Raw genomic sequence first — 17295 nt, 5'->3', positions numbered from 1 at the left:
TTATGACAACTTGTAACATCTTATTAAACAAATTCTTCCTATTATAATATATCATTATTAGTTGGGATTAATCTAATTTAATTGACATGGATATCTCTTGCAATGAATGAAAAAATTGAAAATTACTATTGTGGAACGAAAGCTAATTTTGGCTCAGCTTAAAAGAAAAGAAACATTAGTAAAAATATAATTTCTTACAAGTAATTAACAAATTTAGCTATCTTTTGTCTTGAAATACATTTTAATAAATATGATAATAATTTGTTTAAAACCTTTGATATATTTAATATATTAAAATATAAAAAATCGTATCTTTTCATAACTTTTAATAATTTTTTTATAATATTTTTAAAACACGTGTAACACTCATAACAAAAAATTGCATCAACTAAATAAAGTTAAAACAGATACCAGTATAGATACATACGTAGGATAAAGCTCGTAATTTTTTTTCTGGGTGACTATAAAGCTCGTAATTTGATAATAATAATAATTATTATTATAATTAAGCTGGCATTTATTGTCACGCACATTGAGAAATGAGAATTACTATGACACTAAAAATGACGACTGAATTTATGGAATTGGTCCAACATCAAACATTCCCTGTAAGTACTTAACAAAATTGTCAAAATATATTTGTTTTATGTTTAAGATATATGGAGGGTGCAGGGTATGATTAATATTAGAATAATAGATATAGATAATAATAGATATGTATAATATAGGTTGTATGATGTGGCAATAGCATGTTGATGATAAGAGCAGATAGTCGTTGGGTCACAGTCACACCCCACCAGTTAGGCACTACTCGTGACTCTGCCAACCCAAAATATATCCAAAAATGAAAGAAAATAAAAACCAGAAGACAAGAGAAGAAACAAAGTACTGCTCAACGTCGCTGTCCACCCCATGCAAGACAACTTGTCAGAGCACACCCTTTTCTGAACATCATTTTTATTTTACTATTTTCTCTCTTTTTCACTAACTTAACCCAAAAAGCAGAGCATCTTTGTAAATAACATGGACCAATGAAACAGTAAGCCCTACCCCACCCCCTTCCCTACTTACTTTACACACAATTACCAACGAAATCCCCTTTTAATCATGTCATAATAGTAAATATTAATTAATAATTATTACAGTTTAAACTTAACGTTGACGTACCTTTGTACTTTCTTTTACGCTGAAGCTGATGATGTTTTTTCTTTTTTGCTCACTGAAAATTCCCTCCTCCACCGCCACTACTACCGAAAGATTGGCCTGACGGCGCAGCATTACTATTCCTTTCAGCTTCCATCGAGCTCAACGTGAAGCAATGTTGTTGCTGCTGTTCTCTTCGAGAAACTCCTCCTCCACCGCCGCCGCCGCCACTGCTCATGGTTCTAACCATTTGACCAACACCGAGAAAGTCCCTAGTGAGCCCATCGGAGCCACCACCAATGCTCACTCCATGCAGCTTATGCTCCCTACTGTTTGAGCTATGATCGTATGCATGATCAAACCCAGCCATAAGCCCTACAGAAGAACCTCCACCGCTTTCGAACATGGAAGAAGAGTGTCCAGCGGAAGCTACAGTGGCAAACGAGTTCATCAGATCCTGGAGGTTACCCTGCTCGCTCCCTGACCCGAATATGCTTCCATAGCTTGCTGCAGCAGCAGCATTGCTCACCATTGTTGCCGCCCTCAGGTGATGATGATGATCATGAGGTGGTTTTGCAGCTGCGCTGGTTGTGGAAGTGACGCCGAAGCTCTTGAGGAGTGAGGCGGTGCTGTTGCTTGTAGTTGCACCCATCTGTGCTGCCTTCTGAAGGAGTGCAGTTGCGGACATGTGAGAAATGGAACCGCTGTTGTTGTTGTTGTTGTTTGTTTCGAGGGAATTGCTGAAGAGTGATGGTGCAGTTGATGAGGTTGTTTGGTGCATTATAGCACTTCCACCTGCACCGGTGAAGAAACTGTTGTTCCCTTCATTGTTGTTGTTGTTGTTACCATGCTGATCAGAGAAAGAGTTGTTGCTGCTGTTAGTGCTGTTGCTTGAAAGGAATGGAAGGTTGAAGAGGTTACTGTTATTATTATTATTATTGTTGTTGTTACTACTATTATTATTAGCTCCTCCTCCTCCTCCTGATGGAGAATTATTATCCATGCTGTTGTTGTTATTGTTGTTAAGATCAGATAGGTGCATGAGTCCCTGGTGGCCATGGAAGTTTTGATGATCATTCATGAAGAATGGTTGATGGTGTGAAGTTCTAAAGGATGATGGTGGTGGTGGAAGCATGTGATGGTCTAATTGACCGGTTCGACCACTAAGACGCAAGAGATCAGTGCTAGATTCTTGCATGGCGGTGGGTATCTGTTGTGGACCCACACCCACACCTACACCTACACCAACACCAACACCAACACCCATACCCATACCCACCTGAGATAAGCCTAGGGCCATGTTGTTGTTGGTGCTTCCATAAAGGTGGGTTCCAATGGCGTTGTTCAGGTTCGGTGGCTGCCTTGCACTTTCTTGAGCCAATGCATCGCAGAAAGCTCTGTGGGTGATGAAACTGTCTCTCCTGCATCATATATCACATAGATTTTTTAATGATAATGTTGTAATAAGTGGTAGCTATAATGATGTAGTGGTAGTAGTAGTAGTAGTAGTAATTTTCATTTGTACTTACTACTATTCATTATCATCAACATCATGTACCTATCATTGCAGAATATTTTTAGCTTTTGTTTTCACTACACTACATACACTGTACCCTAATTATAATGATGATATAAATATAGCCGTACATGCTTCAGAGGTAAAATAATGTACATTGAAATCAAAACCTTTATAGCGACCCAAAAAACAAATTTGAAGGCAAAACAATAATGTTTTGAGATGGTATAATTAGGAGCTGTAATTGGATTAGGTAATGAGTATAAATTTGATTTGAGTTAAAAGTCATTATTAAGGCGTAAATTTGCTAGACAAAATATTTAATAATAAGACAAAATGCAATTTTTTAAATAAAATAATAATTATTATATATATATATATATCAGCTATGGGGGATATATAGAAATGGAAGTTCATCATCATCAAAATTGATTAACAAATTATATTATATATTAAGAATTGTTTCATTTATCAGCTAGTTAATAAATTGATCAATTGCAACATTCTTAAAGCTTTCAGGTTCCGTTGATTTAATTTTCCTGAAGTATAAAATAATTCAAGATGAAAATTATTCCTCAGGAGACTTTTAATAACCTCTTTTTTCTTTAAAAGAAAATGCATAATAATGATACAGTTAACTACAGAAACGCTAAGGGGGAAAAAAAACAATGGAATTTAAGCTGTCACGGATCCGTGAAGTATTCATGAATTACTAGAAATAGGACTTTGGCTTTTCCATGTAGAAGACAGTGATAACCTTAACTCCAAAATCCCGTAAAAAACATTAGCATTGGGGAATAAAACAATAAATATCTTAATTAACCCGAGGACAAATATTTGCGTGTCTTTATGAAACGAGTTTAGTTATGCATATAAATATAAGTATATCTCAACCAAAAAGAAAAAAAATTGAAGAAACGGGGTTGAAAGGAGTATATATATAGTTGGACAAAGTAATAGTGTGAAAAACTCAACAAGTGATTAAGATGGTAACTAACTTAAAACTCCCAAAAAGACATGACTAAGATAGAGACCGGTAGGTGAAGCAATTATTCCAAAAGCTTACTTAGAAGCTTAATCAATCAATTGGTTTTGCCATATTAAGAACTGTGTGTGCAATAAATGGAACAGGAGAATATATTGAATGTTTAGGAAAAAATGGATCAATCAAAAGAAACAACGGTCGATAACGGAGGTTATTATATTAGCTAGTTTGTGTTGAATCTGGATTGAGGTTTGACTCCTCCTAAAGCCATCAAAATTGTCAACAAGATGAGATCAAAATTGTCTCAACTCGTTATTATTAGGCGGGTGCAGTTAAACTTGGAATATTATTACATTAAAAAAAGCAGTAACACAAAACAATGAAAAAATTAATTACAGTTACGTTTGGATAAAATTAATAATTTAGAATGGTTAAATAATAATTTAACTGGATATGAATTTATATCGAAATAAAACAGAGAGGAAGGGAGTGAAATTAGTTGATTAGGTCCTAACATTATCATGAAAAGGAGCACCTGCAATTCTGAACACATCTAGCCAACCCAGAAGAGAACAAAGCTTGTATAACAACACAACACAACACCCCACACTTACATTACATTACTCTCTCTCTCTCTATCATCTCTTCATGGCATAGCAACACGTGAATAGAGAAAAAAAAGGAGGAAAAAAAAAAAGAAAAAATAAGCGGTGTTTTCGAGGTAGAATGAAAAAGGTGGAGAGAGAGAGAGAGAGAGAGGAAGGAGGGGGTGCTGTTCCTCCGTGTGTATGTGTATATAAATGTGTGTGTGTTTTTATTTTTTACTGAAACCCGTATGACCATGGCAGTTTCCATAGACCATTCACGTGGGGTGGGATGTTTCCTCCATAATCGTACCAATATTTCAAAGGAAAGAAGATGACAAAGGAAAGCATACGAGAGAGAAAGGCAGCAAGAGAGAGGACAGAATCTTAATCAATCAAATTCAAAGGAAACCAAACTCAATACACAACGAAAGCATCTCAACCCCTTTCCTAAAAAAATAAAATTAAAAAGAATCTAACAAACCCTAACCCCAAATCCAAATTAGTTTAGTAATTGAAAAAATTGTTACCTGGAGAAGAGAGTTCCACAATCACATCTGTATTCTCTAGTGCCACAGGTCTTGGAATGAGCTTTCCAATCGGATTGAACAGCGTACTTCTTGGAACACTTGTCGCACTTCCACTTCTTCTCGCCATGTTTGCGAGAGTAGTGCTTCTTGATGCCAGTGAGGTCACCAAGAGCACGAGAAGGGTCATGGTGGACGCATGTGGGCTCAGGGCAGAGATAAACCTTCCTCTTAGGCTCTTTTGTAGTCTTCTGCTTAAGCTTCCAAGGCAGGTTGTGTCCTCTTCTGTGGAGCTGTAGGTTTTGCTCCCTTTGGAACCCTTTGTTGCATACCTCACATATAAACCTGTTTGTTGCCATTAGGGTCTTGGGAGATAGTGCTATCACCTCCGCATCTGGATCTGTACGTTACCCCCCAAAAATGCCAAACAACAAATCATTACAATTATTCTATTTTTTTCTAACAATTAGGGTTCACTAAAATAAATCACTAAATAATATAATTCATATCTATATATATATAGCTAGACAATTGTGTTGTTGTTGCTGGGAAATGAAATGATGAAGCCATGAAGGCTTGATTTTAGAGATTGGATCTTTTGCTGTTCCTTCATCTGGTTCTGATCTTCTCCTCTAAATCCAAACAGCGATGCTGATGAAGATGATTGCGCCATCTCTTAAGAAAGCAACTCCTCCCTAGCTATAATAATTAACCTTCTCCAACTATATCTATATGTATATGAATATCTCTCTCTTCTGCTTCTTCAACTTCTTCAACCTTCCAAAACTGAATCAGAATTCTGGATAACCCGCATGCAATTCGGTTCCTCTCTTCAATTCACATAAATCGCACCAATTAGAGAAAAGAAAAAAGAAGCTAAAGCAGAGAAATAATATCTGAGCTGAGGCAGAAGCAGCAAAAGAAGGAGGAGAAAAAGCAAATCAGCTGCTCCATGAACACTATTACTTGACGATGATATATATGTGTTCTTTCTCCTCACAAGGTTGGGCTTGTGTATGTTTTAAATGAGAAGTGATGAAAACTGATATTATTAGTGAGAGTTTCTTCACTGATTTGGTGTCATGCAGATACACCAACACATATACACACACGGCAATTTTTTTTTTTTTTTGGCCTTCTCTTTTTCCCCTCTCTCCTTATTATTCTCTGCCTTTTTTCGCTCTTGAAAAGCTTTTCCAGATTTTGCTCACATCTCTCTTGTCATAAATTAATTTTTCTTACGAATATGAAAAAATGGAATTAATTGTAGAGAGAGAAGGTAAGGCCTAGGGGTCGGTGGACCCAATCCTTAGCCGCATAACGACATGGGATATGTGAAAGCAGCATGAAACAGCTACACCCCTCTCTCTTCCCCTCTCTCTCTCTCTCTCTCTTTCTATCTCTTATTTCGTATCTTCTTACTCACTCCCAGACAAAGTTTCACTCATCATCCAGCCCCACTGGACCTCACATACAATTCAAATCCAAAACTAAATTATGTAATAAAACTACTATAACCGTAAAATAATAAGCGTTGGTTAATTAAGTAAATTCAACTAAGAAAATTAAATTAAATTAAATTAAGAAAGGATATGTTTGTGTATATTTTTTTTGGTGGGAAAACAAAACACCTGATGGTTGATTGGAGGAAGGGGGGCTGAATGACACTGTTTTTGTCTGAAATTCAGCAGAGGCAGAGTGTACTACTGTGTGTGTTACCGTTTTGGGTCACTGACATGGAAAGGGAAAAAAAATAAATAAAAAGGTTATGATGCTTCTTTCTTCTCTCTTCTCTTATGTTGTTGTTGTTGTTGCATGCAATGGCATCTATGGCTATGGCTATGGCTATGGATGGTTAGATATGGTTGGTCCTTGCAATTCTTGCTATGGTGAGAGTCACAATCATGAGAGAGGGCAATTTGGTAATTTACTATGGCAAAATCACAATCAGAAGACCCAAGAAAAGACCTAATCCAACCACTATAGATAAACAAATCACACAGAATTTTTTGAGAATCAGGGTGTGCTTGCTAACCTCACTCACTGTCACTTGGAGCAGAGAGACAGCTGAATTCTAAGCCGTCGATCCTGTGGAGTAGGATTAAAAAAATTAATTAAGAAACTAAAAATTGGGAATCACTGTCAATTGGATCTTTGCCTAAGATATTACCATGGAATAGAATAAAGTGAAATTTGTGCTTTTCGGGAATTATGAGGTCGTCTACTGACAGGGATAGTTATTAATATTATTCTCAGCCCAATTTTTTTCTTATATAATTGGTTTTGTGAAGACAGTTTTTATTCCATTTCTACTTCACCTTGTTGTCCTTTCTCTAATTTTAAATCCTTATTTTATTGAGGGAACCAATGGTTGCAAGGGGAAGCTGTCATTCTTTGAAAATAATGACACCTTAACCGCAAATAAGATTTTTGAGTCCCTTGTTAATTAATATGATGAGATAATTATAATTAATAAAAGTCTAATTTTGTGAGTCAATTCAGATTCAGAGCACACTTATATATTTTTTAGTTTTTGAAATAACAATGCGTGGTTATATATAATATATAATTATTTCTAAAACATACATTCTTTCTCATGTACACAAAGGATTATAAAACATTGATCAGTCTCATTACTATGACTTTAGCTTTAAGCAACTCTTCTTAACTACCATAGAGTAGTAGAGTACGTAGCTCTCCGTCTTCAAGTTAACCACTGTAAAGTAATATTTGAATTTATTTGAAGAAATTTCGTTAATATGTAAGGACACATTTTAATAGTATGATAATATAAATTTTTTATTTTTTTTATATTTAATATATTAAAAATTAAATTTTAATTTTTAAATAAATTTGAGTAAAATGTTTGTTTTTATAATAATAATATAATAACAATAATAATAATAATAATAATAGTAAGTATAGTCCATATTTATTTCCTAAATTGAACTTCAAGTATTAAATGATGAGTTGACGAATTTAATTTTTGTTATCTTTATTTTTAATGGATTTAATGAATTTAATTTAATGCAGTGGCGGCATATTCTCTTATTTTATTTAATGGATTTAAAATAATAATGAACTTAGCATACTTTAAAAAACTTATTAACTTATAACCATAAAGATGTAATAATAAATACTTGTACTGGATAAATCTCTTGTAAAAGATATTGATCCAAAAGAAAAAAAATATATAGAAAGATATGACGGAGCAACAACATAGCCTTATATACGAATTAATAAGAAATCTTATTATCAAACAAATTAACAAGTAATATTTATTAACATAACTTTATGTACGAATTCTTAAATAGATTTCAGTATCTCAATAGATTAATTTTTTATTTATCAGACTAAAAAATATTGTGAAAAATTAAAAAAAATTAACAAATAATATTTATTACTAAGTTGACTTTAATTATCAATTTTAATCTCTAATTTTTAACCCATACAAAATTAAATTAAGAATTAATGTAAATTTATCTTATAATATTTATTACTAAGTTGACTTTAATTATGGAATTCTAATTCTTCTGATCTCTAATTTTCAACCCATACAGAATTAAATTAGAAATTATTAATGTAACTATGTAAGTTTATCTTAATTTCTATTTTTATCTAAAAACAAAAAAAAGGTATAAAAAGAAAAGAAAAGAAAGAGAAAAAGAATTAAACCACATATATCATTTTGTTTTATTTTGAAGGGAAAAAAATGATTTCCAAAACAGTCAACCTATGAAAAGCCATATAAACAGGCCAACAAAAGTTCTAGTTAGCCACCTTTTCTAGACTTTTACTGCAAAACCCATATGAATTTGGTGAAGTTATAGCAGTGTGCTGCTGGCTATATCAATCTCAAATCAAAACAAGATGCATTTAAAAATCATTTTGAAGTTGAATGAGAAAGAATCCCAAACAAACCATTAATCATTTTTCTATTTATGAAGTCCCCATCACCGTTTCCCTTTGTTGGTTTCTATCCTGTTGCCATTCTTCTAGACAAAGTTCCAAAGTGCAAGAAACCAAGTGAAAATACTTTAAAGAATTATGGGTGTGTAATATAAAAAGATAAGAGCCTGCATCCGTAACTGTACTGCTACATTGTTTACTCTCAAAAACTCTAAAATATTCAAGCCATGGAATACCAAAACAGTCAAATAGGATTAACTAATCTTAGTTTCTTAATCATATAACCTGCTCTATATCATATAAAAACATATATTTAAACTCAAACAGTAAAGGTTTCAACTTATTGGCAAACAAATATATATGAAAAACTATATCATATACATAAAAGGAATAGGGTAAAGAATTATTTTGGTTTCCTAATATTTTGGATGAATTTTAATTTGGTCCTTAATATTTTAAACGTTTTATTTTATTCTTAAAAACTTTTAAATATTCTATTTCAATTCCAAAAAAATTGTAAGTGAGTTTAATATTGACTCACCATTAAATTTGACACAAACAATTCGCATATTAATGAGCCAATAGTATTCAATTTTAATATGTAAGTAAAATTGATTTACCGATTATCACTAATATAAAGGTTTTTCTTTTGATTTTGAAGTGTTAATAGTTGATTGTTAAAATTTGGAGTTTTGTACCAAAAAAAAAATGACAGAAAAGAAGTGTTACAAAAAGATTTTGATTATATTTTTCTAACACGTGAAAGAAGATATGACTTAACTAATAACATTATTAATATCCATGTCACTAATTTTGTTAACTATTAGCGTCAAATTTATTAGTAGAACCATATTGAATCTAGTTGAAATTTTTTGGAACAAAAATAAAATGTTTAAAACGTTAAGAACTAAATTAAAATTTAATCAAAATATTAAGGACCAAAATAGTATTTCATCCAAAAAAAATATACATATATATAATTAAATGTAATAATTATATGTATGAATTGAAGTTTATTAATAATAAAAAGAAATAGACAAAGTCTCAGGTGAGATGAGAGTAATGCATTAGAATTGTAGTAGTGACAAGTCATAGAGTTGAAGGTGCGTGCGAGCCTGCTACACGAAGATAGAAGAGGGTCTCCTCCAAAAGAGGGACACGCACTCCCCAGTATAGCGGCGGCGTTTTCTTATAACAGTTGTCTTTTCGCATGGTTTCTACTCTGTCCTCTTCTTACTAACTACGATCCAAACTTGTTCATCACGTACCCAGTCAGGTATATTGAAATTGGTCAAATACCTTTTTGGTTATTTCTGGTCAAAATGTTATGTAGGAGAGATACATATATACAGCAAGGAAGCAAGGATCGATCAATATCTGTACTACGTGGAAAACTAATGCATGGAAACATGAAAAACAGGACTTCTTAACTTTTACTAGAAGATAATTTGAAAACAGAAACTAATAATTTTGAGATAAAAAAAAATTAGAAATGGAAATAACTTTTTGAGATTTCTGATAAGTAGAAACTTATTACTTTTGAATTGTAATGATTTTACTAAATTAACTTTAATAACTGTCAAATATTAAATCATGTAACAAATTATTATATACTTATTTTTGGAATTATATTACTCAAAAATAATTTTTTGGTAATTCTAAACAACATAAATTGATTGTCATATAACCGATTATTTTAAAATATAGCTATTCAAGTAGAAATGATTGAAATAAGGTCAATTTTAAAACGTTCTCAAAAACATCGTTAGTAAAATTTAGATATTTAATAAATAAATAAATAAATTATCATATTTATATATATGTACTGTGTAGAGTACTATCTATGATCTTTTAAGAATTTAATATGCACTTTCCTAGCAATTGTAATTTACTAATAAAATTATGTATACATTCCATACATACTAATTTGTTTGATTAGGTAACTTTAACAAAAAAAACTTAGAAGGCAAAAGAAGAAAAACAAACAGGGACAAAGTAAAAAAAAAAAAAAAGAAAACTAAGTAGAAGCGTCTGTCTTCAGAGCATGAGGCAATTTAACTCTATTATTTTCTTTTTTCTTTTTTTTGGTTTTTATAGTATTCTCCAACCCCAAGTATTAGAGTCTAATTTCTTATGAATCTAAATTCTTTTTAAGATTTTTTATTGGTTTATGAGTTGTTACATTGTTCGACCAAAAAACTAATGGACCAGACTATATACCAATCTGATCCGATATATAGACCATACAAGACAAAAAAAAAAAACAGAATAAACCGATAAAAATTGGTCAAATTCGATAAAGATCAGTAAAATAAAACCGCTTAAAATTTAAAATTTTTTAAAAATTCTTGAGATAGGATTCGAACCCTGTCCTCAATAAGAGAAATGTCTTTCATCAAATAGTTTACTTCTATAGTTTTATTTAATAGATTTTAATTTTAGTTATAAACTCATTCATTCTTAAATTAATTATATTTTTATTTAACAATAATTATAAATTCATATATATTTTTTTTTATAATTATGTAATATCTATTAATATTATTTTTTAATAAATACTTGTTGTATATAATAATATAATAGATATAAACTAATTAATAAATTATTAAAATTTAAAAATAATAGTTATTTTAATATAAAAATAAAATAAAAATATTTATAATCGAGTAAAAATAACAAAATACTTATTGTAGATGTTCCATATTGTTTTAAAATAGTTAGATATTTTTAAATGTTAATAAAAATATATATTAAATTTTAATTTTAAAATTTTTATTATTTTTTATTTTTTATTTATATAAGACTTGGTCAAAACCGGTTCAAATTTAGTTCTGACAACTATGGCATAACGTTTGTTTTTTTAAAAAAAAAATATTTCGTATCCTTTCATTTTTTTCCCCTTTTTTTTAACACTATCATTTCAATGGTGAGCCCAGGCCTATACATGCTTATTAATATTTTATAACCAAGAAAAACCTGCTATACAAAACAAATTAACGTCCAATTAAATTAGTAGCACTAGTAGATTAATAAACACCAATGTAATTATGACTAAATTTTAATTTTTTATTAATGTTACAATTTAAAAATAAACAATAACAAAACAATAGAACATTAATTTATTGAATTTTTGGTGAAATATTTTAATTACTAGTTAGTTCTAGTTTTATCATGTGTATGGTAAGCATTAACCGGAATTAAGATATGTTTACCGTATTTTTTTAAAAGAGAAGAATAGTGAACATAGGAAAAAGAACATTCACGGAACCATCAACAAAATGAAAATCTACATTATATTTGTAATGAATATTTTTTAAAAAAGAGTGATCAACGTTCTTTAGCCGTGACAGTCGAACCAACAAAAAATTTATAAGTTCAGATGTTAATTTAAATAATTCCGAAATGCTCAGTAAAGTCATCAATATCACGGCAAACAATCTCATGAGAGCATATTCATGTGGCGTTTCCAAATTGTCCAATAAATATATAGTAACTAAACTGAATTTAGCAAATTGGACACTTGAGAATCAGATAGAGAGTACAATTTGGCCACAAGTGTAGTATCGAAAAAGTTTGAGCACAAAGCTATTAAAACAGACTGTAGGTAAGGCAGGGGTTCAAGGTATGGGAACAAATGGCAATGATAGCAAATCACACAAAAGTAATTCATAGGCGACTTATCACAGCTTCCACCTCAGCCGGAGTATAAAGATGATATTTTTCGGACACCTTAGCGATGTCCACGTTGTTTGGAGTTACCTAACATAAAAATTGCAATGGAAACAAGTTATTATATTTTATTTTCCATTCATTTCTGGGGGTCAAACAAAAGCATTTGATTTTTCCTTACCTTCTCTTCCATAACTTGCTTCAGAATGGATAAAGCAATAGTCTCTGCTTCTTCAAGAGTAAGGTCCTGTATAACATAATATATTTATATTAATATCATTTTTTCTAATTTTCATGCTATCTTGATAGAACCAAAGAATAATCCTTCAAAGGCAAACAGTTGTCAGGGGGGACAAAAACTTAGTTGTTATGGCAGGAATGATGTACGGCAATCATTCTATCTACATCCCATTTATCCATGTTTCGGCTCCTTTTTAAATTTTTATGAACTGTTAGGAGCAGAATAAAAAGTTCAGAAACAATTCACTGTAAGGACATGGATACCTTGTTGTATTGTTCTTGCAGAGAACTATCTGCTCCTTCTGACCCTGATCCAATAGCTTTTGCATTGCATTGCCAAAATGTTCCAGATGGGTCAGTGTAATATCTGCAAAATGAAAATCTCACTATTACTAAGAGTAGTGTCAAAAGCCAACAGGATCAGCGGCAATGAACAAAACAATTATCATACGGAGACCTGAGCCTAGAAGAATATAAAACCTATATTGTGCATTATTTTCTGTTTTTAACAATTAGCTACATTACTTTAACATGAACACAAGTACACAACATCTGTTTACAACTGACTTGAACAATAATCTGTTTAAATACAGATTTTTATAGTAATTAAAGGTACACCAGCACCAAATGACTTTCAAATAATAACTCCCCAAAGTTAGTTTTTTTGGAGCAAGGATATGGCCGAATTGAAGGTAAGACAGGAGAAATAGTAAAGGCAAACACTCAACATGGTTAACCAGGTCATTAATTGTTCAGACTTTTTCCCCCAATAACTCCCCTTTTTTGGGTAATCTCACTCATACAAAAGAAAAATATAACATACAAGGAATAACATCAATTCAGAAAAGATCACAGGTCTCAGATAATCAGATTCATACACATAAACCTTTAAACTAGAGTTGCCAGCTAAATAAGGCCCTGGGGAAAAAGAAGGGGGGGGGGGTTTAAAGGGGACAATACGACAACTCCATTACAATGGCCACACATAGCCATTGCTCAAGTGAAGGAAAGAACAAATACTTACAAACTAGGTCCATTCTCATCACGTCCAGCAATAAGAAGAGAAACTCCAAATGGTCGAGACTGTCAAACGGAAAAATAAATAGCATGTGTCATAAATCAACATGCAGAAACAGTGACTGACATGTTGCAATCTAATACAAGTCATGAGACGTACACAGCACAATGGGAGCAAATGAATGTAACTAATGATTTTACTGCTAACATAAATGAATCTTAAGGAACGCAAATGATATATATTCTATAAAATTCAACAATTCAACTTATGGTGAGATTTTCATGGGTACCAAATCTTTCAAACTATTATAGTCTCTTACTATAGGACCACCCCAGGAGCAGTATCTATTTCAACAATTGATGGAAGATTCCGATACATGTGCACCCCCACACTTGGATGTAATAATAGCCCTCCATATATCTAGGTATCTCCATAAAACATTCATCAAATGCAACATAAGAGGCAATGGAATTGGTAAGAAACACATGAATTCAATTAGCAGAACAAGTTCATGAAATGTTGTGCATAAATATAAAATTATGAGCCATAACAACGTAGACATCAAAGTGAAGTTCTTTACCATGGACTCTTCATCGCCTTCACCAAAACGCAAGGCCAAATCACAAAGTGCTTGGGTGGTAGACTCTACAGTCATCGGTTCACCATAGGAGAACCTATGATTCTGTAAACAACAAAAAATATATATATCAATCATAGGATAATTAATTACCTGCCAAGTCTTACAAGGTTATGAATACCTGAGTTTCCACTCGTGCATGCTCAACAAGTGTTCGAGCATCAGCAATCAATCCACTCATTGCACAACCTATATGTTCGTCAATTTCCATTATCTTTTCCACACTGCTAGGTTCCTGAAACAGATTTTAAGAAGCATAAGATAAATTTCAATTAACCAAATATATCACAGTGCAAAAGGTAAGTGATTACAGCAATACAAGCATATTTCTTAAAGCTACATAATACCAGGATGAAAGAATTAGTGGTTTATTGTTGTATGTAAAACCTAACAACAAATTATCTAATCCTTCACCACAAAAGAAATATAATCTCTCTCACCAAAACAAAAAGGAGAAAAAAAAAGTATCAATTTTACAGCATTTTTTTATGACATACAATACGTGACTGTGCATTCACGGTATCAGTTGTATAACATTACTAAAAAGAACACAACAAATCAACAATTAACAAAATGCAGCAGTACATCCAAAACAAAATTCACTTTATGCAAAGTATCAAAACTTAATATTATGCATGTATCTTTCCTAACATCATCAAATTGTGTAATGAGAACTAGCCAGTTACAGCACATTTCTGCCACAAATGTAATTCAATAGCAAAACAAATGGAGAAAGGCCAGACCAGTAGCGGTGAAGTGATACGCTTTTCAACTGCAAGGACAACACCGTGTTTTGTCTTCAACCCAATAGCAGTTGAACCCAGCTGCAGTCCAATAAAAGAAACATCATTCACAAACACGCACATAAGTCCTCAGCAGAAGAAATGAAAGTTTAGAACAACACCTTTTGGAGCACTAAACCCTATTTTCCCCCTAATATATGGGACTTAGTTGATAAAAGGGAGAGGGAAGTAAGAGATCAAGGGAAAAGGGCATACCTTGATGGCCTCAATTGCATATTCAACCTGAAACAAACGGCCTTCAGGAGAAAAGGTGTTGACTCCTCGGTCATACTCGGTCCTATTCACCCAACACAATTAAACCAAACAACATCCCAGCAGATTCAAAATTCGAGCATAAAATCGAGCAAGAAGTAGAGCAAAAAAGAAAATCCCTGAAATGCATTATGGAAAAGAAAAGAGGTTCACCTTGTGAGGAACATCTTCGATTTGATTCGATGAAATCACTGCAGAGAAAGATGGAACGAAAGGATTAGAATGATAACAGAGGGGAAACGAGAGTGAGAAGAAGAAGTAATTAGGGTTTGGGAAACTGTGAGAATCAGAGAGGGAATTACTTACCACTTACCCAAAAATGGCTTCAACTTCCTCAGCTTATACTGTGTCTTGATCTTTGCGCCTCTGAGGAGTGAAGAGCGGCGATGTGGGCTTTTGCTTATTGGCTTGGCTTTGCTTTGCTTGCTCAAGGGGTCTGTGTTGTGTGTCCCATCTTGTAAAAACTAAAAAGTGAAAATTTTAAAAAATAATTAAAAGAAATATAATGACGGAGATGATAAAGGAAAACCGAAGATGTGAGACAGATTAGGCCCGGTAATAGATTGGGCCGAAAAGGCCTGCATCTTTTATGAAAGAAGGAGACGATAAAGGAAAAACGAAGATGTGAGACAGATTAGGCCCGGTCAATGTCTTAATCCAGGCCCATGATTTTAGTGTTTCAATAGATTGGGCCGAAAAGGCCTGCATCTTTTATTAATGCCTTCTTTCATAACAAAAGCTATGTTGATGTACACCACAAAAAAAAAAAAAGAAAAAAGCTATGTTGATTGTTGGGTAACCTAAATCTAGCACAAATAATGGTAGTGTTGACTACTGTGTAACCATGAAAATAGGTGTGGTGGTCTGGTGGACAAAAGTTTCTTTAAAAAAAAAAAACAAATAAAAAAGGTCAGAAATTAATTATTATTGATTTTGTAATTTATGTTATGTGTAAATTTTAGTATTTAATTTAAAAATAATTAAATTTTTATTTTTATTTTATCAATTTCTTTATTTTAGTAAAATTTAATCCAGCATAGTGATATTCACCTTGCCCTCAAAAATATGGTTGGAGCTCCATATGATGAAAAATAGAGTATATTTTATGGTTGTTATAAAAATAAAGATTAGAATTTAAAAAAAGGGAAGAAAGATAAGAGAGAGTAAGAGATAATTTTAAAAATTATTGCATTATACATAAAAAATTTTAAGAAATATTTATAACTTAAAATCTAGTTCTTAACTTACTCAACTAGGGTACATCTATAGTTAACCCAATAATATATTTATGACAATGATTTTCTATTTATTTTGTTATTTATATAATTTTTTAATAATGGATTAATCACTGCTTTCACTAGTATATATCAAAGAATATTTTAAAAAGGTTAATGATAGTATGAAAACTCATGATTAATTATGTCTCATCGTCACATTAGTAAAAAAATTTAACTAATACTAAAAAAAATATTTATTTTTTTAGAAAAAGAATAAATTATTATATTTAACTTCAAAAGTCATTTAGGCCCAGTTTGGGTAGATAACTTAAATAAGTGTTTTTGGAAAAAGAACTTAAAGCATAAGAACTTTTATTAATTTCAGCTTATAAATAAGTTATTTTGTGTTTGGATTTTTAGTTATAAAAGTACTTATTGAAAAGTTATAGTGTTTGGATAAGTAACTCAAAAAATAAAATAATGATGATAACAAATACTTTTTAATATTAAATGTTGATTTTACATAACCTAATCACTAATATTGTATATGATATGGTAGGTGAAAATAAAAAATAAATATAAAATGTGTGTCAATGTATATTTTATTGCTGTTTTTTATTTTTTTTTACTCCTATTAAAACTCCCTTCTCTTTAATTGAGGTCAAGAACTTGCTATAATTAATTATGAAAATAATAACAAGTTATAAAATTACATGTGAAAAAAATAAAATTAAAACTGAAATTTCATACCACAGTTAAATATAAATTTAATAATAAAAAATAGAGTGATAAAAT

General features: G+C 31.6%; 2 protein-coding genes across 3 annotated transcripts in view; both read right to left on the bottom strand.

Annotated features, from left to right (window-relative positions):
- Positions 1 to 5298, bottom strand: part of LOC107467416 (protein indeterminate-domain 4, chloroplastic) — a 5566-nt gene extending 268 nt beyond the window's left edge. The window contains exons 1-2 of the mRNA XM_016086507.3: positions 4759 to 5298; positions 1168 to 2564 (exon numbers count right to left, since the gene is read on the bottom strand). Coding sequence (XP_015941993.1) covers positions 1217 to 2564; positions 4759 to 5114 — 1704 coding nt within the window. The 5' untranslated portion in view covers positions 5115 to 5298 and the 3' untranslated portion in view covers positions 1168 to 1216. The remainder of the gene's footprint in view (positions 1 to 1167; positions 2565 to 4758) is intronic.
- A 6824-nt stretch (positions 5299 to 12122) lies between these two features.
- LOC107467447 (proteasome subunit alpha type-5) lies at positions 12123 to 15750 on the bottom strand. 2 transcript variants are annotated; one of them, XM_016086546.3, is made up of 10 exons: positions 15590 to 15750; positions 15437 to 15474; positions 15227 to 15308; positions 14972 to 15052; positions 14350 to 14463; positions 14172 to 14273; positions 13598 to 13656; positions 12838 to 12940; positions 12515 to 12580; positions 12123 to 12423 (listed from the first exon to the last, which is right to left on the bottom strand). In XM_016086546.3, the coding sequence occupies exons 2-10, from the start codon at positions 15448 to 15450 to the stop codon at positions 12331 to 12333; spliced, it is 714 nt and encodes a 237-aa protein (XP_015942032.1). In that variant the 5' UTR covers positions 15451 to 15474; positions 15590 to 15750; the 3' UTR covers positions 12123 to 12330. The 2 variants fall into 2 exon arrangements, with proteins under 2 accessions (XP_015942032.1, XP_015942033.1); XM_016086547.3 differs by having other exon boundaries at positions 15597 to 15741.
- Positions 15751 to 17295: the final 1545 nt, after the last annotated feature.

This window comes from Arachis duranensis, chromosome 9 (genome assembly GCF_000817695.3).
Source record: "Arachis duranensis cultivar V14167 chromosome 9, aradu.V14167.gnm2.J7QH, whole genome shotgun sequence".
Taxonomy (NCBI): domain Eukaryota; kingdom Viridiplantae; phylum Streptophyta; class Magnoliopsida; order Fabales; family Fabaceae; genus Arachis; species Arachis duranensis.
Note: the sequence above shows the minus strand (reverse complement) of the source record. Positions and strands in the feature narration are given on the sequence as shown.

What these genes read in the sequence shown, in the direction of transcription:
- LOC107467447 (XM_016086546.3), bottom strand. An exon ending in GTATCACTTCACCGCTACTG is followed by an intron (nt 14,464 to 14,971) that starts GTCTGGCCTTTC and finishes AATCTGTTTCAG; the next exon opens with GAACCTAGCAGTGTGGAAAA. An exon ending in AAGGCGATGAAGAGTCCATG is followed by an intron (nt 13,657 to 14,171) that starts GTAAAGAACTTC and finishes TCCGTTTGACAG; the next exon opens with TCTCGACCATTTGGAGTTTC.